The sequence below is a fragment of the Adiantum capillus-veneris genome, chromosome 22 (genome assembly GCF_014529385.1).
Source record: "Adiantum capillus-veneris isolate H3 chromosome 22, ASM1452938v2, whole genome shotgun sequence".
NCBI lineage: Eukaryota > Viridiplantae > Streptophyta > Polypodiopsida > Polypodiales > Pteridaceae > Adiantum > Adiantum capillus-veneris.
Window position 1 is genome coordinate 88,172,307 of NC_140952.1, and position 21,875 is coordinate 88,194,181.

The window sequence follows — 21,875 nt, forward strand, 5'->3', positions numbered from 1 at the left end:
TTAATATAACATTTCATTTCATTTCATCTCTCTCTCTCTCTCTCTCTCTCTCTCTCTCTCTCTCTCTCTCTGTGCAGAGGATCCACAGGATTCTAGCACGACACCCAGAATGTCGATCGGGATAGGCTTCATGCTACTGCTATATTGTATCATGGTGACATTTATCCCCATTTTGTACCTTTATGGTGATACCATTGCTCAGCCTACCAGCCACCCATAGGAGTCGGTAGCACTCCTATCAGTTTCTTTGTTTGTAGTTTTCTTGTTTGTACCCAGACTTGGTACTAGACTCATCATTGTAATCAGTTGGTCTCATAGGTCATTTTGGCCTCTTGTAGACGTTAATATATCATTTCATTTCATTTCATTTCTGCTTTATTTTCCTCCTTTTTGGGACACTTGGCTAAAATGTAGTCCTGATCCCCACATGTGTAGTGCCTCTGCTGAACTGAAATCTGTGGCTGTCTTCCTTCAAATGTCAACGTGGACTTGTTCACACAGCACCTTACATGTAATGAGACTATTAGCCACAGCCTTTGGGTTTGCCCACATGTGCATATGGTTTGGCGTGCAGTTTGTGCCCTGCTTTTTTGTTTAGGTTTTGGGGGAGAGGGGCGGGGGTGTGTGCACAGGTTTTACCTTTTGGGTTTGGGTTTACAGTTTCTTGGTTCTCACCTTATTCTTGAGGGGAAGGAGAGGATCTTGTTTTCCTATTGACGGATCTCGGCTACCAACAGGGCACATTGGATATGTTTCCAGATAATATACATATGCTAGATGCTTGCATGTTCTTTGGCAGTCAGCCATCCACTTCCGCGGATGCACACAGTGGTATCTTGACTGAGTGAGTTGATGCTCTTTGTAGCTAGTGGGATACTTCAGCCGGTTCCTCCAAGGCAGTGGAGGAGCGCCGCCACCCTTTCTTGAGACGATTTGCATGCGCTGCTACATTTCTTTACAGTCACATGGCTCGATTACTTGGCATTATTCCCCACTGCCATGGGTCATACTAAATGAGTCTTTTACGCCACCCTGAGCTGGGAGTACCTGTACATATAGTTTGATTTGCACGGCTCCTTGACCCGAGCATCCTCAAGGACCCAGAGTACTCAATAACACACACATACACACACACACACACACACACACACACACACACACACTTTTTTTTTGTAAATCGATTGATTAATTTACTAGTGGGAAACTTCAAAGTGAGGAAAACCCACTGAAAAGATCATATACAAGGGGAAGAGCACAGAACTCCTCATCTGTAGAGCGTAGCTAAAAACATTCATATGAAAGCTGATGCATCTCTAAGGTGATATCACCAACTTCCAAAGCAAACCGTAACGATTGCCGAAGAGAAAGCCTGAAGAGAGGGAATGGATCCGCATGAGTACGATGGAAAACATGTAAGCATTACGCTGACTCCACACGGTCCAGAAAGCCCAGCATCTGACCCACATGAAGAAGACCGCAAAATGCTGTAACGTCAGTGAGAAAATACCAAATGCCCAGAACCTTTTGTGAAAGACAACCCCAGGAAAACAGAGCCGCATACACGCCGAGACATGGCGAAGGAAGTCTCTAGTAACGCAACAATCCCACAACAAGTGACAAATATCCTCTTCTGCAGTCGAGCAACGAACTCAAGAAGAAGGACAAATATGACGCGCCCGAAGAAAAGTGCCAACGGGAAGCACTCCAAGCAAACAGCGCCAAAGAAACAAACGCTCCTTCAAAGGCAAATGGCTTTTCCACAAGGCAGAGAGGAGCCTCCTCCACCAGAGGTCAGATTTGTGCATGCGCCAAATGGCATTACAATGACCATCAAGCCATGCTCGTGGTAGAAGAATAGCATAAATTCGACTTGCAGAAATAGCTCAAAAAGGCGTTTCCCGAAAGGCCCAATCAAACATGCGATCACTATCAGGCAAAGGTGAAACAGACAAAAAGTCGAGCAACATGCTTTGAAGCTCTCTCCAAAACTGACGGTAATGCATGCCCAACCCAAAACGACGAGCAGCAAAGGAAAACTCAAAAGTATATCCAGCCTCATCGACCACATCCTAAACCACGAATGCCACGACCAGAGAGAAAGTAAGCCTGACAAGGTGGGCGGTCAACCAAAGTAAGAGAGAATGCCCGGCTCCAATGGAGACTTTCCAATCGGATCGAATCACCTTCCTGCCGAGGATTCCACGATAAATGCATCGTAACCTCTTTCCAAGCAGATACTAAAGAGGAAGCAAGTGGACATCCAGGATTGTGCCCTTCAAAAACCACCTCCCAGAGAGAGGGTTGCCAATGGCCAAAAGCAGAAGTAACAACGTGCTGACCGAGGAATGCAAACATCAAAGTCCAAGGCTGAATTTGTTGCACAAGAGTGGGCAACAACATAGCTTTCCGCGCAAACACATACCTGCACAAATCCAAGATAGTAAGTCCACCAAAACGTTTAGGAGTGCAAAGCTTCTCCATTGACATCAAGCGTAAGCCTTTTTTCGTAGCATGAGTCCGCCATAAATGAGACATAATTTCCGACATAAGAGAATCAAGACATCGGCGAGGCCAATGCATCAATGGCAAAAAGAACTGAACATATGCCAACATGATACTCTGAACAATTCGCAGACGAACATGCAAGGGCCAAGTAGAAAGCTTCCAGTAATACAATTTGACATTCAAGCATTGCATGACCCAATCGACTTTCTGAGAGTGAGTAACATTTCATCCAATTGGATAACCCAAATGCCTAGTGATCACATTTGAAGACACAATCTCAGGTGGCCACAACAGACTATGCCAATCACAAGAACGGAGAGGCAGAAGCTTTGATTTACAAAAGTTGACTTTAAGCCCAGCCGCAGTGCCAAACAGTTCCAAGGCTTCCATAATCACGTTGACATCCACCTGCTGATTACAAGGCATAAATAACGAATCATCAGCGTAAGCTTGGCCAACGAATGTACGACCTGAACGTAACCGCAGACCATGGAGACTCTGAACAGAGGTCAAAGTGATCATAGTTGCCAAGAAACGCGTTTCTTCACTCATGAAACGTACGAAACGTTTCAGAAACGTTTCTGTATGAGTTTGGACGTTTCAAAGGTAAAGTCAAGGCTCATGTTACATGTAAACCTTGAAGCCTCTTGTTCTTTGTTTCGGTCATGAAATCCTCAATGTCATGAATGTAGCTTCTATCTTACTTCTAATGATGAAAGTTAGTCAGTCCTATTCTCCCTCTTTTTCATGTATAATTGTAAGGTAATGCTTAAAACATAGATCTCAACTTATACCACTTAAACTTACGTACATTTCTTTAGTTTGCACGAAACTTCTGTTTTGGCGTTTCTTTCTCGGACGAAACCGTTTCGAAACTTCTGAAACTCGTTTCAAACGAAACGTTTTGAAACTCCGTGGCAACTATGAAAGTGATCAAGATAAGTCAACAACGGGTGAGTAGCAACAGCATACAACAGAGCACTAAGGGGGCAGCCTTGCCAGACCGAACAACCAAGAGGCCAAGATTCAGTTGATTCACCTTCTAATATCCCTAAAGATGTGCTACATGCATACAAAAAATAAACCACATTGGCGAATTTAGGACCAAACCCTAAACACGTCATGGTGGCGGCAATGAAGTCCCACTGTACAGTGTCAAAGGCATTTTCAATGTCAACTTGCATAACCAACACATCTTGTTGAGTGTACTTAGCGTACTCCATGCCAATCAAAACATTAGCTAGATTATCCATAATTTGGCAACGTGGAATGAAACCATATTGAGCCTGATGGAGTCCTGCAAAAAGATGGTCCTTAATGCGGTGCACTAGCATCTTAGCCAATATCTTATAAACCACCGGCATCAAAGTAATTGGACGCCAATGAGAGAATCGCTCACAAAGCGCTTGCTTAGGCAACAATTTAAGTAAACCTTCTTTCCAAGATATTGGCAAATCTTGTTTCTCCCATGCCGCGTTAATCATGTAAAGCAGTGGATGCTCAAGATCCTCCCAGAAGGAGAGGAAAAATTCCACAGTAAGCCCATCCCAGACGGGAGACCGCCAGCGGCCCAAAGCAAGCAACGCACTATGCAATTCTGAAGCAGTGAAGGGGTCCTCAAGACCACATGCATCTTGCGGGGATATAATCGGAGTAACAAAGGAAAGCATCAATTCACGCGCATGGCAAGCAACCAAAGATGTCTGAGAAGGAGCAGCAAATACCTTTCGATGATGCAAAACCATGGCATCCGCAAGTTCCTGCTTTGAAGAAGTCCAAACACTCGAGGAAAGCATAACGCGCTTGATTGCACATCAGATTCTTGAATGATGTAAATGCTTAAAAAATTGCTTTGAAGCACAACCTTTGTCCATGAAAGCCTGTTGACGAGCACGCGTCTGCCATTTAGGAAGCTTTCGCTTGTCATTACGCTGAATACACACAGAGGCTTCACATAGCTCCGACATCTCAGAATTAGACAGAGGCCGCAAATCAGCCAACTCTTGCAGTCGTTGACAAGCATGCTTCGCATCTTTGACTTCCCCTCGAGTGCACTGCATGTAATGCTTGCCATAGTCACAAATAACACTTTGCACCCTCATAACAAAGCGATACCAAGCGGCATCAAGATCAAGATGCATATGAACCAGCAGAGGGGGAGATCATTCCTCGAAAAACCTCATGTGTGAGATAAGCATTATTGACAAGTAGCAGACGTTTCCTGGGAAGAGCCCGATCACAACGAGTCTGCCTAAAACTCACATCCAGCAAAACACGGTAATGATCCGATAACTGCAAGGTGTAATCGATGTCGACCTCACATACAAATTCCTCATATTGTTGCAAATTAAGCAAATACCATCTGTCCAACTGCGCTCGATAAGAAGAACGGGCAACATGCTGAAAAGTAAAACCAGATGCATTTGGATGCAAATGCCGCCATATATCAGTCATCTGAGTAACAACAAAGAGATTATCCCAGTCTTGCCTTTCCGCAAACAACATATGTGAATTGCCAGTGGTACTATCATCCATCTCAGGGGTATTATTAAAATTACCACAAAGGAATGCACTCGAGGTCCATGAGCGAGAAGAGATGTCTCGCCATAGAGCAGCCCTTTGTCCAGATGATGTATACGCATAAACACCTCCAAATTCATACACCTTACTGTTCAACAAGCATTGAATCACCATCCAACGGCCGTTCGAATTATTATACAAGAGAACTGACCAGCATATGCAATCCAGTAACCTGCGAAATAAGAACACCGACCAACAAAGTCATGCTGGTTGTGTTCTTGCAAAACCACGATATCTGCCTTACATGTATGTACATAGTGCCAGGTCAGTCGCCATTTGTCCAGGTTACATAACCCACGCACATTATTTGAAATGCATTTAATGCGACTGTGCATTAAAACCATATTTACAACGGCACGAAACGGAAGGATCAAGTTGAGATGCCCATATGGACATCTCCATCCACCACATCCATGCCAGAACCCATCCGCTGAGTCAAAGCAGGAAACTTGTCCATAGAGACTGCCTGAGAAGTGGAAGCCTTGCCCAAAAGTACATCCTTATAAGAGTGCATCGCTTTTTCCCAAGCGTCAATCAACGTGCGATTGTCATTGCAGGGAAGCTTCTTAAATGATACATTCTTATTGGCGTTAACCAGAGGAACATAATTACGGGATGAAGGTGGAGTACGAATTTTTACTGTCTTTTTAGGTATCGCCCACGAGCCAACATCAGTCTACGCAACATTTTTCCCTTTCCCTGCATTTACATTCATCCGCAGACGGCGGATTTTTGTTTTTCCCTTTATTTGCATTAGAAGCCACCTTCATTGCAGGGATTCCATTCGATTTAGCTTCACCAACAGATTTGCCTATAGGGGCAGGGGTAGAGGAAGGAACAACTGAAAGAGGGGGCTGCAAAACAGGTTCAGGACATTCAGATTGCATGTGACCGAATTTACCGCATCGAAAACAGGAGTTAGCAAAGTTGCCCCATTTAAGTTTAAAAGGGCGCTTGCCCACCCAAGGATCCCCTGAATCCGGGGTTTGCTTATCCGTATCCCACAGAATGCAAAACCTGTTAGTGTTCGCATCCAATTTCGGCGGGCAAATGACCTTACCAAGTTGAGCAGCCAACAAAGGAAGGAAATGCCTCCACGTGCGTGGAAAATCAACAATTTCGACCCACACAGGACATTTGTGACGAATAAGACTTTGATAGTCCTTCGTAAGTGCCCAAGGCAGAACATGAGTCATCTGCGTGCCAAAAAAGAGAGGAGACATCTCCAGCAAGAGGTTTCTAGCCTCAGTATCTGCCAATAATACCTCATAGAAACCCCAAGCACCAAAATAAACGCCTCGGACGGCCTGGCGTTTGAGTAGGAAATCAACCCACTGTCCGACATCCTGCGCAACAGGCATTTTGCCAGGAAAAACAAAATGACCGCATTCATGGCATATTGCACTACCGAATCCATCAGGTCCTGTACTGGAATTCGCACCTCAAGGGCAGGTGCCTGACCATTCCAGGCTTTTTGGGCCTCTTCGAAGTCTTCATACAGACAAGTTTTGATTCCAGAAGCACTCTCCGAAACACTCTCCATGGCTCTACGATGCTTGAAGACGCACGGGAACTCTGATTGCATTAACCGGACCACGACCGAGAACTAAAGCAAATACTGTTTTTCCCTTTTTTTTGGTAATTTGACACTTTATCTATTTACAAAGACCTCAGAGATATGAACATCTCCCAAAGAACTCATACATCTGCTAAAAAACTTTGCCTGTAATACTGTAATTTAAACTTTGCCTGTAATACTGTAATTTGTGCGTAATTGTAAACTGTCTAACATTGTTACTGCAAAAATTCGAACTAAATTCTGACAGCAACGAGCAAGTACAAGTAGGCCGAATCTGCAGAACGCAATTAGGTAGCAGGCTGTCTCCACTTGTTGTCTGTGCGCAGTATACAGAATCATGCACAGAACCTGTTCACTGCCAGGGTTACAGCGGTGCAGCCTTGTTACTCGCGCTGGCGCTGATTGCAACACCCACACTCACACACTATCACACCCACACACACGCGAACACACACAGGCCCTCACAGGTTGGGCAGAGTGGTGCGCGAGCTGGCTTTCGCGAAGGGCACACACACGCATACACACACTCACACACACCTGCTAACGCAGGCGTAGTGGGCTGGAGCAGCGCACAGAAAGGCTCGCGACAGAGTGCAGAGTTTTCCCTCCCCCCTCCCCCCCCCCCCCCCCCCCCCACACACACACACACACACAGGGGAAAAGCACAGAACTACTCAGCTGTAGAGAGTAGCTAAAAACATTTATATGAAAGCTGATGCATCTCTAAGGTGATATCACCAACATCCAAAGCAAACTGTAACGATTGCCTAAGAGAAAGCTTGAAGAGAGGGAATGGGTCCGCATGAGTACGATGGAACATGTAAGCATTACGCTGACTCCACAAGGTCCAGTAAGCCTAGTATCTGACCACATAAAGAAGACCGCAAAATGCCGTAGTGTCGGGGAGAAAATGCCAAATGCCCAAAACCTTTTGTGAATGACAACCCTAGGAAAACGGAGCCGCATATACAGGCCGATACATGGCGAAGGAAGTCTCTAGTAACGCAACAATCCCACAGCAAGTGACAAATATCATCTTCTGCAATCGAGCAACGAACGCAAGAAGAAGGACGAATATGACGCGCCCGAAGAAAAGTGCCAACGGGAAGCACTCCAAGCAAGCAGCACCAAAGAAATAGGCGCTCTTTCAAAGACAAATGGCTTTTCCACAAGGCAGAGAGGAGCCTCCTCCACCAGATACCAGATTTGTGCATACGCCAAAGGGCATTACAATGACCATCAAGCCATGATTGTGGTAGAAGAAGAGCATAAATTCGACATGCAGAAATATCTCGAAAAGGCGTTTCCCGAAGGGCCCAATCAAACATGCGATCACCATTAGGCAAAGGTGAAACAGGCAAAAAGTGGAGCAGCATGCTTTGAAGCTCTCTCCAAAACTGACGGTAATGCATGCCCAACCCAAAACGGCGAGCTGCAAAGGGAAACTCAAAAATATATCTAGCCTCATCGACCATATCCTCAACCACACGAATGCCACGACTAGAGAGAAAGTAAGCTTGACGAGGTGAGCGGTCGACCAAAGTAAGAGAGAATGCCCGGCTCCAATGGAGACTTTCCAAACGGATCGAATCACCTTCTTGTCGAGGATTCCACGATAAATGCATCGTAACCTCTTCCTAGGCAGATACTAGAGTGGAAGCAAGAGGGCATCCATGAATGTGCCCTTCCATCTTGCCAAAAACCACCTCCTAGAGAGAGGGTTGCCAATGGCCAAAAGCAGAAGTAACAACGTGCTGACCGAGGAATGCAATGTCACGTGCCACATCCCAACCCTATGTGTCCGTGGACAAGCTGCACCACAGCAGGGTTCAGTCAGTTCGATCAAGTTAGATTAGCAGTGATCTGGCACTTTTGTGAGTCTATTCGTAGACCGTGCATGCCCACTCACTTAGCATAGATGCATATCCTCCGGTTGCACACAGCATGATCATCGGAATTCCCATCAGAATCCATTCGCATCAGTTAGGGGAATTTTCCAGTGCATTTAGCCTATTTTCCTATTTTTGGTTATTTTCACTTATTATTTTTAAGTGACTTTCCAACAAAAGTAAGTAGGGCAATTTTGCTAAGTTAATATATAAGCAAACCAAAGTTCACACTTTCTGGCAGAAGAGGCAGTAGGAGCACCTTGCTCAACATGCAACTTCTCAGCAAGACCAACCCCCGCGACTACTCTGGCGTTTTCTCCACAGAAGACCTAGCGTTTTTGCATCAGATCAGCCCTGGCGTCATCACGACACAGCAGATCAGCCCTGGCGTCATCACGACACAGCAGATCAGCCTAGCGTTTTTGCATTTGCAGAACCCCGGCGACGGGAGGACCAATTTCAGCCCCTGGCGTTTTTGGATTTCAACAGAAAATTAAGACCGGCATTATTCACCTAAAGTGTAGCAGATTCAGCCCGTAAAGACCATCAGTTTTCAGCCCTAAGAAACCTCATTTTCCAGCCAAGAAAACGCAGCCAAAACAGTCATTTTCAGCCACCGAAACAGTTCCGAAATTCAGCGATTAGAAGATCTCAGATTTCAGCCATCGTCGTCATCGTCGTCATTGTCGTCGTCATCGGCATAGACCAAGTTGCATAGTCCATTGCATACGCATTGTACACCTTTGTGCAATCAAAGTAGACCACTCTCGCCGACGAGAGTGGGGCCTTTGGAGGAGGGTTTTACAAACCTCTCGGTGTCGTATCTCTTCTCTCTCCTTCTCTCAGTCTCATTCACTTGCACGCACGATATCCACTTTGTTCGTGACCACAACACTCTACAGACGGAAAGCTCTCTCTTTCCCTAAAGAACTAAAAGGAACCTTGAGCAATAAAGATCACTGATCTTGAGAAAATACAACATTCATTCCGCTGCACCTAACATTGGTATCAGAGCTTTGGAAGTGTTCTGCATTACTCAAGGAAAGAACCACAAGAACCACAAGAATTTTTTTTGCTTGTTGCGATTGCATGAACCCAAGTTTACTTGGGCGTGGCGATTCCTAATCGTGTTTTGTTGAAGAGTGACAGGAATCCCAAGAAAGAAGGGCTTGTCCAGCCTCCCCTTGTGTCTCTTTTCATTCATTGAGAGCGGACCGTGCACTTAGCGGCCGGCCAATCGACGTGAGGTGGGAAAAAGCAACCTTGGTGTGAGCGCAAGGCCGCCAAGGGGTGCGCCCGCAGAAAAGGGTAGAACTCGGGTGAAGAGAAGATCCTTCTCCAACACGATTTGCAAACGAAAGAACACCTCAAGAACCCTAGATTCTCACAAATCAAGGACCTCAAGAACCCAAGTTCCTCATGAACTTAAGAACCCAAGACCCCCAAGAACCCAAGTTCCTCGTGGACTTAAGAACCCAAGACCCCAAGAACCCACAAGAACCCACGACTTCAGAATGGTCATCACTCGAAGCGGAATGGATACTTCGCTTGGAGGGGATGAGCATGAGAGAGGCGAAGAAGAATTTTCCCCACCAGGAGGTTTTTCCGACCCTCCCCCTTCCCCATCTATGTCAAGGATTGCACTAACTCCTATGGAGGCTTTGAACCAGATGTTTACGAAAAGGAAGTTAGAACGCGAAGCAAGAAATGCAGAAAGAATGACAGAATTTGATCGTGAATGCAAAGAAAGAAAAGCAAAAATGGAACGCAGACACGCAGAAAGAAAAGCAGAAATAGATCGCAGGCACGCAAAAGACAAAGCAGAAAGAGAAGCAGAAAGAAAAGCAATACAAGAACAAAGCGACCGACAAAACAAAGAGTTTTGGCGACTCTATTCTCAAGTTTAGGCACAGATGCAAGAGATTTGGGGGAAGGAAACTCTCTCAGTCTCTTCTTCTCCAAAGCATAATACACAGGATTTGCATGATTGTGTGAAGCATGATGATGATTTGAATGACAAGCATGATGATTTGGATGACAAAGATAAGCATGATGATTTGAATGATATTGCTAAGCATGATGATTTGGATGCGAATGATGAGCATGATGATTTGCATGATCGAGATGTGATTTCTCACAAGCATGATGAGTTGCATGAAGAAGATTTGATTGTTCACAAGGATGATGTGTTAGTTGATGCTTTTTCTAGCGAAGCTAACCTCGTTGTAGATTCGATCAATCACCAAGACTCGATCTTGGCTTTCGAGTCAAGGTCCACAGATACCCCACAAGACGATTCGATCATTCAAAAAGAAGCAATCTTGGCTCTCGAGCCTTGGTCCAAAGAACCATCACAGGAAGTATTATGTGTTCGCATGATTGATACGCACGCATTGTTCGAATGTTTCATTCGTGAAGGTTTCCTGTATTTTAGTCAGCATCGTTATGTGATCCCTTTTCCTAGGCATGACATATTGTATGTTGAGCACGTTTCTCTCATGGATGAGCACGCATGTATGCGGATTGTTCAGGAAAAGTTGAAAAGTTTGTATGTCAGGAAATCACTTTCCATGTCTCTTCCTTGGCATGACACAGTTTCTAAACGAGCACATGATAGTATGAGCACCAAGCATGGGCATTTCCATTGTGATTTGCCACAGCTGGTTGATTTTGATCAAACAGAAAAGATTCGATCTCATTGTTTGCATGTGTTTGATGAACGGGTTGTCACTCCGTCTCTATGTTCATCTACATTGCATACACAGTCTTTAGCGAAGACAAGATTTTTTTCCTTCACTATACATGGAATGGGTATGTTCATGGTTTTGTGTTGGAGATGCTTTCAGGAATTTTCAGCCATGAAGATTCTTGAAGACGAAAGAAGCAGATCTCTAGACGAAGTTGAATCAAGGAAGGAGATTCAGAAGACTTTGAGTCGCTTTCGACGCGGCCCAAAGAAGCAAGCGTTGCAGACCTTTATGAAGTTCAAGTACCGCACGACCCACACAACAGAGTGGGCCGACGAAGAGTCCCTTCCAGGATTCCGGATGCTTTTGGCGATCTCCCTCGACGCCATACAGTTCGGTACTAGTACCTCACTTTGAAAAGGAGGGGATGTCACGTGCCACATCCCAACCCTATGTGTCCGTGGACAAGCTGCACCACAGCAGGGTTCAGTTAGTTCGATCAAGTTAGATTAGCAGTGATCTGACACTTTTGTGAGTCTATTCGTAGACCGTGCATGCCCACTCACTTAGCATAGATGCATATCCTCCGGTTGCACACAGCATGATCATCGGAATTTCCATCAGAATCCATTCGCATCAGTTAGGGGAATTTTCCAGTGCATTTAGCCTATTTTCCTATTTTTGGTTATTTTCACTTATTATTTTTAAGTGACTTTCCAACAAAAGTAGGTAGGGCAATTTTGCTAAGTTAATATATAAGCAAACCAAAGTTCACACTTTCTGGTAGAAGAGGCAGTAGGAGCACCTTGCTCAACATGCAACTTCTCAGCAAGACCAACCCCCGCGACTACTCTGGCGTTTTCTCCACAGAAGACCTAGCGTTTTTGCATCAGATCAGCCTTGGCGATTTGTGCACAGCAGATCAGCCCCGGCGTCATCACAACACAGCAGATCAGCCTAGCGTTTTTGCATTTGCAGAACCCCGGTGACAGATGGACCAATTTCAGCCCCTGGCGTTTTTGGATTTCAACAGAAAATTAAGACCGGCATTATTCACCTAAAGTGTAGCAGATTCAGCCCGTAAAGACCATCAGTTTTCAGCCCTAAGAAACCTCATTTTCCAGCCAAGAAAACGCAGCCAAAACAGTCATTTTCAGCCATCGAAACAGTTCCGAAATTCAGCGATTAGAAGATCTCAGATTTCAGCCATCGTCGTCATCGTCGTCATCGGCATAGACCAAGTTGCATAGTCCATTGCATGCGCATTGTACACCTTTGTGCAATCAAAGTAGACCACTCTCGCCCACGAGAGTGGGGCCTTCGGAGGAGGGTTTTACAAACCTCTCGGTGTCGTATCTCTTCTCTCTCCTTCTCTCAGTCTCATTCACTTGCACGCACGATATCCACTCACTTTGTTCGTGACCACAGCACTCTACAGACGGAAAGCTCTCTCTTTCCCTAAAGAACTAAAAGGAACCTTGAGCAATAAAGGTCACTAATCTTGAGAAAATACAACATTCATTCCGCTGCACCTAACATGCAAACATCAAAGTCAAAGGCTGACTTTGTTGCACAAGAGTAGGCAACAACATAGCTTTCCTCGCAAGCACATGCCTGCGCAAATCCAAGATATAAGTCCACCGAGACGCTTAGGAGTGCAAAGCTTCTCCATCGACATCAAGCGTAATCCTTTTTTCAGAGCATGAGTCCGCCACAAATGGGACATAATGTTCGACATAAGAGAATCAAGACATCAGCGAGGCCAATGCATCAGTGGCAACACACACACACACACACACACACACACACACACACACACACAAGAAGAGTATTTTAATGTCATAGGAAACTATCCCAAGAGACCTTAGAGATCTATCCTACGAGGAGAGCTGAACTCAATACTTGTTATTCAAGAGGGAAATGGCATAACCAACCTACCACACTTGGGTGATAAAAAAGGTTATACCATTTTTCTCTTTTTATTTGTGCACACACACGCACACACCCGAGAAGAAGAGTACTTTTACGTCATAGGAAACTATCCCAAGAGATCTTAAAGATCTATCCTGAGGAGAGTTGAACTCAAGACTTGTTGAGAAATGAAATGAAATGTAATATTAATGTCTTCAAAAGGCCAAAATGACCTATCAGACCAAAAGGTTACATGTGGTGAATCTAATACCAGGTCTGGGTACAAAAAGTACAAAGAACTGAAAAGAAAATAGTGGGTAGGGGTGGGGTGAAAGCTGATACAAAGGGAATACAAAGGGTGAGCTGATACAATGGAGCTCTCTTACAGTCAAGGCGTCATATACATATACATCAGTATCTGGGACAGCTCCTATGTCGCGCCAATATGGTATGGATCTTTTGTCGCAATTTGCGTCCATGTCGAGAGGGCCCCCTCATCTGTGGGCGACAGGACTGCCCCAACTCTATCGCCCGATCAAGCAGTATGCCTCTGGTGTTGTTATGTTGTGGGGCTGCTCGAACTCCTTTGTCTGTGACCGAAAGAAATCTGTAATCTTCCGCTGTCGTTGGATCTCTCTCATTGTGCCCCTCTTCAAGAGATCCTCTCTGTGTTTGCGAATCTCCAGTAAGTATAATCTGAAGCATCTCTGATCCTGGTATCTCATGACTCTAGAAAGTGGCCAAAACCCTCTCTGAATAGACAGCGAAAGCGGCCTCATATCTCATAGTATACTGGGCAGTGACATATGTAATGTAGCTCTGTCTCTGGCTCTATTTGGCACACATCCTGGATTGAGAGAGAGAGAGAGAGAGAGAGAGAGAGAGAGAGAGAGATGAAATGATATATTAACTTCTTCAAAAGGAATGACCTATGAGACCAAACTGATCGGGAATCGGATACCATGTCTAGGTACAAAAAAAAAAGAGATGCTAAAAATGAAACTAGGAGTGCTACTAGCTGGTACTGTGTGGGATGTTTGATCACTGATACAATGGGTGCCTAGTACAAGGGGGTGATATAATGGGTCATGAATCTATCCTCATCTGTACTTTGGATGTGGAGATAGTATGGCTCGAATCCTCAACTGCAGTCTCCATTGATGCAGTCCTCTCCTTAATCGCGTGCGTCTCGATCTTCCTAGCTCCAATGCTCGATCAATGAGAGTATCACGAGTGTGAGTATGAGCTGAGCTTTGCAGCGGTGGCTGCTCCTCTGTCACTTTAGTGGCTGGTGTGAAGAAATCGGTAACCTGTCTCTGGAATTGTCTCTCTTTAGATCTCCTCAGTAAGTTGTCTTTGTGTCTGTGTGACTCAAGTAGATACAATTCAAGGCATCTCTGGTCTTGATAGCTCATGACTCTAGAGAGGGGTCCGAAGCCGTCTCTGAATAGACAGTGGAAGGGACCCTGTATCTCATAGTACAATGTGCACTGACATATATAATGCATCTCCGTCTTTGGCTTTGCATGGCATAGGCGTCATATCTTGCTGGCTGCTGGTATCCCTCTGAATCTACCAGTCTCAAGCTTGACTGGTGGGAAGATGTCTGTATGTGACCAATGGCACACCGTAACCCATGAGAAAGATGTGTATCCATATAGCTGGGTCGAATCACAAACCCATCCCATGTGAGTTGGAGGAGATGCTCTTTATAGAAAGCCATCTTCGTACCCAACTCTCGTGTCGGTTCTATCCATGTCCTCATGGTGTCCAACTGGGTCAGGTCCTGGCGAATGAGTCTAGCTATCTCCCTCCGTGTAAGAGACAACGATGGTGCATCAAGGGAGTACTGGAAGGGGGGTAAGTCGTCCATGTTGAAGCCATGTATATGGAACCATGATGACAAGCATGATGTGTCCCCTTGTAAAGCTAACTGTTTGGAGGATAGTGCCAATCGGGCATATCTATCTCTGGTAGTATCCCATATGCTGTGCATAAAGGAGATTGATCCGGTAAGCACCTCTATCTCCATGGGGGGTTCTGGGGGGCATGCTAACTCCGGTCTAATGATTTTATGTGGTACGGAGGCCTTGGGTAATCAGCCGAGAGATCATAGATACCAAGGGCCTCTCCATACCTCTCCACCCATCCTGACCTAGAGAGGGTCCCCAAGCATACCCTTCGGTGAGTCCAATATCAACACAATAGCATCAGCATATAGCAACAATGGAATCCATGTGCTTGCCAACTGGGCACCTCTGTCACCCTCTCCGTCAATATAATCAGAAACCTCATCTACATACATACCAAATAGAGTAGGGGAGAGTGGACAGCCTTGTTTCACTCCAATAGTGGAGTGCACCAAATTAGATATCCCCTTTGGAGTGCGTACATGTCCCACCACTGATTTGTATAGAGCCATGATCCCCCAAATTAACTCATTGGGCACTCCCATCTCTTGAGTATGCGCATCAATCTGGCTCTGGGCACCATGTCAAATGCTTCTCGGAAATCCACAAAGCTACAGTAAATCCGTCTCCCATGTGCACTCCCCTCCTCGATGATGGCTTTGAGTGTCAGAATGTGGTCAAGAGTGGAGAAGCCTCTCCTGTTTCTGAACAATTGAGAGGCAAAGGGTGTCTCTGGGTGTGTTTGTCCCTAAAGCTATTGACGTGTGTTTCTCCTAGATAGGATTCTGAGACCAGCAAAAATGAAACCTTTTTTATATGCAGTACTTGACTACCGGATACTCTTTTGTTGTAGCATTTCATGTTTCGAGAACATTGTGCATGTTAGGAAGAAGATTGAAGTTTTAAGAAGCTTTTTTTTTCCTTCAAAGGAGTTTTCTATTGGTATGAAGTATTTCTTCTTGTTTGGAAACAATCAGACAGGACATTGTGATTGGTTGTCTTATAAACTCACTGAACAAGCCTTGGCAGGCCAACTCTTGAGAAATTGATATCTTGATTGAATAGGAACATTGGTAAGCACTGCATGCGTGGTCTTTATACGAGTGCAATCGGTTAGGATTTATTTTGCAAGCATCAATCAGGGGCATGTTTGCTAATGGAAATTTTTATGGCTTTTCAGGAGTTACAACTTGACCAATATATTACCCATACGCTTCCTTTCCCTCAAATCAATGAAGCCTTTGAGTTTTTGCTTCAAGGGAAAAGTCTGAGGTGTGTGATGCAGTGCTCACATATTCCGGTTTGTACTGTAAATTCCTGGGCTGATGTTGAAAAATTCCAGTTATGATTTCATTGAACCTTGATTTTAAGGTGAGAATTAGGGTATTCTAGTCATAATTCCAGATTAAAAAATGGTTCTGTTTTAATTGTGTGATGCACTTTATATGAGGATTTGAGTTCGAGACTCGTTGTGTGATCTTCCAGGTCTTGGGAATGCTACAACATTGCAAATTCTGGTTCTGCTCTCTCTCTCTCTCTCTCTCTCTCTCTCTCTCTCTCTCTCTCTCACTCATATTTTTCCCATGCTGGTTGGATGGACTTAATCATCACTCCTTACAAACCAATGTCATCAATGAGTCCAACCTTTTGGGGACCAAACCTTGGGTTTGAACTCATACCCACTTTCTTAAATGAATAGCTCTACTGTCAGGCTAGTGTGAGCATTGTAATTGTTTGTGCAAGGCAATATCACACGTTGCAGTTTTGGCCCCTTGTCATTGCAATTTGCACAGAGGCTTTATTTTGTGATCTCACACACACTTTTGTGTTGAAGCAAGTTCCAAGCTTGAACTTTACAGGTAGAGATCCTCTTTCAGTCGCAATCAACTTGGATGCCTACATCAAGGCTTCATTGATGGCTATGAAAAGGTTCGCGATATTTTAGTGGTAAGAGTACCATGTCGGCTTCAAGGAAGGAAGGAAGCCCGTGGTGCATAGGCTACAAGGATTTGGTGTACGAAATTTCTATCATTGAGGTAATAGAGCTACTTGATGCAAGTTTCATTTATCATGTGGAAGATTCATAGTGGCTATCTTCATTAGTAGTAACACCCAAGAATAATGGTAAGTCGCATGTGTCTGTAGACTACAGTGTAACAAGCAAAAGGGAACGCTTTCCCTTCCCCTTCCAAGGTGAAATCTTGAATGAGGTGGTAGGGTACATGTGCTATTTAGTGTGTGATGGCTACTCATGAATGCTATATAGTGTGTGATGGCTACTCACAGTCCTTTCCAAGTTAAAATTGTAGAATAGGATCAATGAAAGAGGCAAATGAGCATCTCACCAAGCATTGTCCTAACATTAATCCTCAAGAAACTTGCAAGACAGACAAACGTGGCAATTGCAAAATGGGAATTTGGCGAAAGTTGTGCAATATGTAGAATGGGCCTCTAGTGTGTTATACCAATATGTAGAATGGGCCTCTAGTGTGTTATACCGTGATCGGAGTTATGTATTGGATAGATGCCAAGGGTTCAGACTCGTGGGTGTAACTGTTTTCAAGTTTGCTAAGAACTCGTGTGTGCACCTTGAATGTTTTTGTTGTGATGACGATGAATGATGAATATAGTAGATTCTATTCATTTGGTATAGTCTTGTGGTTTCACTATTCTCTATTCTCTGTGTGTTCTTTTCAATGTTCATAGGATAGTCGTGTGTGTGGGTATGGACTGTCATGTTCTCACGCTGAAGGAGGAAGTTGGGTGGTCCATGATGATTGTGTAGAGTTGTCAATTAGTCTTTGTTGAATGCACATCTGCGACCTTGCACCCTACTCGCCATGTACTGTAATTACGGTTACAAGTGTTGCACGAGAGAGCAATGTTGGAGATTGTTCATGAAGAACTATGACCTTTGTTGAAGGACATGATTGCAAGGTGCGGATGGATGTTCTGCCCCATGCCTCTGGGATGAGTATGTAGTAAATGGCAAGGATTCTATTATTTCTACAATATTTTTTAGTCCCACCCTCTCCGCAACCAAGTTTCCAGTGCATGTGATGTTAGACACACCAGAGGGCCCATAGGGGGAGATGCTTATCCCTTCCAAATATTAGCCATGTTACATGGTCAGGCAAGGGCCGCGTACCATCGGGTAAGAACCACGCGTAAGCATCACCATGGCCAAATACTTGATGCACCACATACTGGGAACCGCGGAGAGAACTCATAGCAACCAGCTAGGAACCTCCTACTCGGGTGACCCACCTAGGAGGAGGTTACACTCGAGTGTCCAGCCCTAGCAACGTGAACTCTAGGTGAGCACAAGGTGTCCCTCTAGAGTGTCACCCAACGGGGGATTTGAACCCACGACCCATAGGTTGAGAGGCCAAAGCCTCATCGTTAGACCAACTCTTTGGGGACTTTCCGATGCATGTTTTATGAGAAGTCCAAGGATGACCCAAATGTACATGTGCACTCTTTTGAAAAGGGCTATGTTGCTATGTGCTCCTCATGAAAGGTCCTTTGGTTCATCAAGAAATGGTTATTCAAGGGCTTTTGTACCGAATTTCCCCCCCCCACAATTTATGGAGCAATTGCGGAGTTTACAACGTAATTCAAAGATGTGGAGGTGTGCACAACACAATTTTGAATGTTGTGCAGAATTGTGAATGTTGTGCACCGTGTTGTGTCTTGTTGAATAAGTTGTGAATGCTCACTTTGTTCATGGGTTGTGGAAACGTCAGAGCATTGCTCTCGGTAGTAATGACTAGAATATAAAGCAAGAAAAAAAAATTCTCAAACTAGAGTGCTTTGTTGATTGCGATTGCATCGAATGGAGATTAAGCAAAGTATTGAAAATTTGTGTATGCCATTTCAACACTTCCCAATTGAAAAAAAAAATCGATAAGTTTTATTTTTGATGCTATCAAAATCTTTTACAGTGGGGTAGCCTAGTGGTTTTGAGCACGGTAAGTGCATACTAGAGGCGAGATGGGCAAGACGAAGGCTGAAGTTGCATCACCAAAGCTTTGGTATGGAAGAGCCGAGAGACTCTTTTGCAGTGGGAGGGGAGAGATATGAGTGAGGTGGGCACATCTAATATCTTACAGCTAGATACGTTTTCCTTACAAATACTTGATAGCTTCATTAACAAATCATTGAGCCTTCCACTTGCATCAGTCCAACAACTATTCTTAATTCTCATGCATTCAAATTTTTGTGTTGTCTCTGACATGCTAGTAGTTGCATAAGATTCAGTCACTAACACATGTTGTAGTATCTTTTTGTGCTTTGTAAAAGGGAACCACATTTGGCATACATGAGGCAAGAGCCTTTGAGCAGCAATTCATGCAATGAGCACATCGAGAAAGAAGATTGCAATAGGGGAGTTGCCCTTCTGTTGCATCCCAACAAAAACAGTTTATAGCTTCCTCGGCCTTCCCTTGTTTACATACCCTCTTATAAGAGCACTCCAAGAGACTTCAATAGCACTTCCTCGGCTTGCCCTTGTTGACATACCCTCTTATAAGGGCACTCCAAGTGACTTTAAGAAACCTCAATTTGCATCCAATTCGTTCACATGCTTGCACCTTGAAGAGCCTTCAAGGTGCAAGCATGTGTGAATGCATTTGAAGAGACTCCTCATCATCCTCTTCATGTCTACGCTTGATTTGTGTTGCGAGTGTTGCTTCTTCCTCGGAGTTGTTAGTGGAATATTCTCCTCTCTATGGATATTTGTTGGCAGCACAATTGGTATAGATATCGACCAACATACACGCTCACTAGTATGCTCCTAAATATGTGACTTTATGATGTGAAGCAACATTGTTCATTGTTGACTTGGTACAAGTCCTTCTTTTGAGCACTTGCTTCTAGTTCAAATGCATAAAGACCATGATGAGGACTCGAGCACTTTTTGTGCTTTTTGAAGTGCATCACTTCTGGCATACATATTGACCAAGGCAATGCTAAGCATGACATCTCTTTTCAAGAGCATCTTGCGTAGAGCCACATGCCTTCAAGATGCACATGTGGAGAAAAACCCTTGCTTTGCACTTGTTGAAAATAGCACAAAGCTCCTGGCCCATAGGCATATCCTGCAATTAATGTGTTCCGAAAGATGACATCCCGCACAAGAGCACCACATTTGGCATATATATCGATCAAGGCATTGCTAAGCACGACAGTTTTTTGTAACAGTCTCTGACTAACAATATCAGAGTGAATTTTTAAGCCCATATCGACATCTTTTGTACATCCACATGCCTGCAAGATGCACGCGGATATGATTGCATCTAGAGAGAGGCCCTCGCTTTGCATCTACTGAAAACAATTGAGAGCTTTCTGGCCTTGCTCCTGTTGCACGTATCTTGCAATCAATGCACTCCAAGAGACAACATTCGGGATAGGAAGCTCCTTAAAGCACGTTTTGTGCTTTCTGAAGTGCACCACATTCAGCATACGTACTAAGCAAGGCATGACCAAGCACGTCAAGTTTTTGTTGCAGCCCTTGATAACAATATCAAAGTGAATTTTTAAGCCCATATCAACATCTTGCGTTCAGTCTAGAGCTTTCTGTCCATGCTTCTGTTGTGTGTGTCCCACAGTCAGTTAACGTCGTTCCAAGTAATAAGCTACTCAAGCACCTGCTGAAAACAACCCAGAGCTTCCCGGCTCGGCCCTTATCGGGCATATTGTGCAATCAGTGCGTTCCAAAGGACGACATCCTGCACCACATTTGGCATACATATCGAGCAAGTCAATGCCAAGCACGACAAATTTTTGCAACAACCCCACCCATGATTAACAATATTGTAGTGAATTTTTAAGCCCATATCCGCATCTTGCGTACAACCACATGCCTTCAAGATGCACGCTTTTGTGATCAACTGGAGAGAGGCCCTCATTTTGCATCCGCTAAATTCAGTCGAGAGCTTTCTGGCCTTGCTCCTTTTGTGTGTGTCCTACAATCAAGGAACTGCAAGAGATGGCATTCGAGACAAGAAGCTCCTTAGACACATACTATGCTTTCTGAAGTGAACCACATTTAGCATACGTATAGACCAAGGCGTTGCCAAGCACGACAATTTTTTGCAACAGCCCTTGACTAACAATATTCGAGTGAATTTTTAAGTCCATATCAACATCTTGCGTAGAGCCACATGCCTTCAAGATGCATGCATGGGTGATTGCATATGGACAGAAGCCCTCGCTTTGCATTTGTTGTGAAAACAACCTAAAGCTTTTTGTCCCTGGTCCTGTTGTGCGTATCTCACAATCAGTTAACGTCGTTCCGAACAGTAAGCTCCTCAAGAACTTACTAAAAAACTCCAGATCTTCCTAGCCCGGCCCTTCTCAAGCATATCTTGCTATCATAGCGTTCCAAAAGACAGCATCCCGCACCACATTTGGCGTACATATCGATCAGGGCATTGCCAAGCATGACAATTTTTTGCAACAACCCTCGACTAACAATATTAGAGTGAATTTTTAAGCCCGTATGGGTATCTTGCATACAAGCACATGCCTTCAAGATGCACGTGTATGTGATTGCATTTGGAGAGAGGCCCTCGCTTTGCATCCGTTGAAACAATTGAGAGCTTTCTGACCCTACTCTTGTTGCATGTATCCCACAATCAATGCACTCCAAGAGACGCCATTTGGGACAGGAAGCTCCTTAGGCACATTTTGTGCTTTTTGAAGTGCACCACATTTAGTAGACGTATCGGTCAAGGCATTGCCAAGCATGATTTTCTTTTGCAATAGCCCTTGAATAAAAATATGAGAGTGAATTTTTAAGCCCATATCAACA

The 21,875-nt window shown here is 44.4% G+C and overlaps 1 protein-coding gene across 7 annotated transcripts in view; it reads left to right on the top strand.

The window, feature by feature from the left end:
• Window positions 1-17,282, top strand: part of LOC147429750 (alcohol dehydrogenase class-P-like) — a 42,086-nt gene extending 24,804 nt beyond the window's left edge. For 5 of the 7 annotated variants that reach the window (XM_086495984.1, XM_086495985.1, XM_086495991.1 and 2 more), the window contains 2 exons: window positions 16,242-16,333; window positions 16,547-17,282. In XM_086495984.1, the coding sequence (XP_086352110.1) occupies window positions 16,242-16,333; window positions 16,547-16,760 (306 nt within the window). In that variant the 3' untranslated portion in view covers window positions 16,761-17,282. Of the gene's footprint in view, window positions 1-16,241; window positions 16,433-16,546 lie in introns of all 7 variants that reach the window. The other 2 variants (XM_086495986.1, XM_086495988.1) reach the window with 1 other exon arrangement.
• Window positions 17,283-21,875: the final 4,593 nt, after the last annotated feature.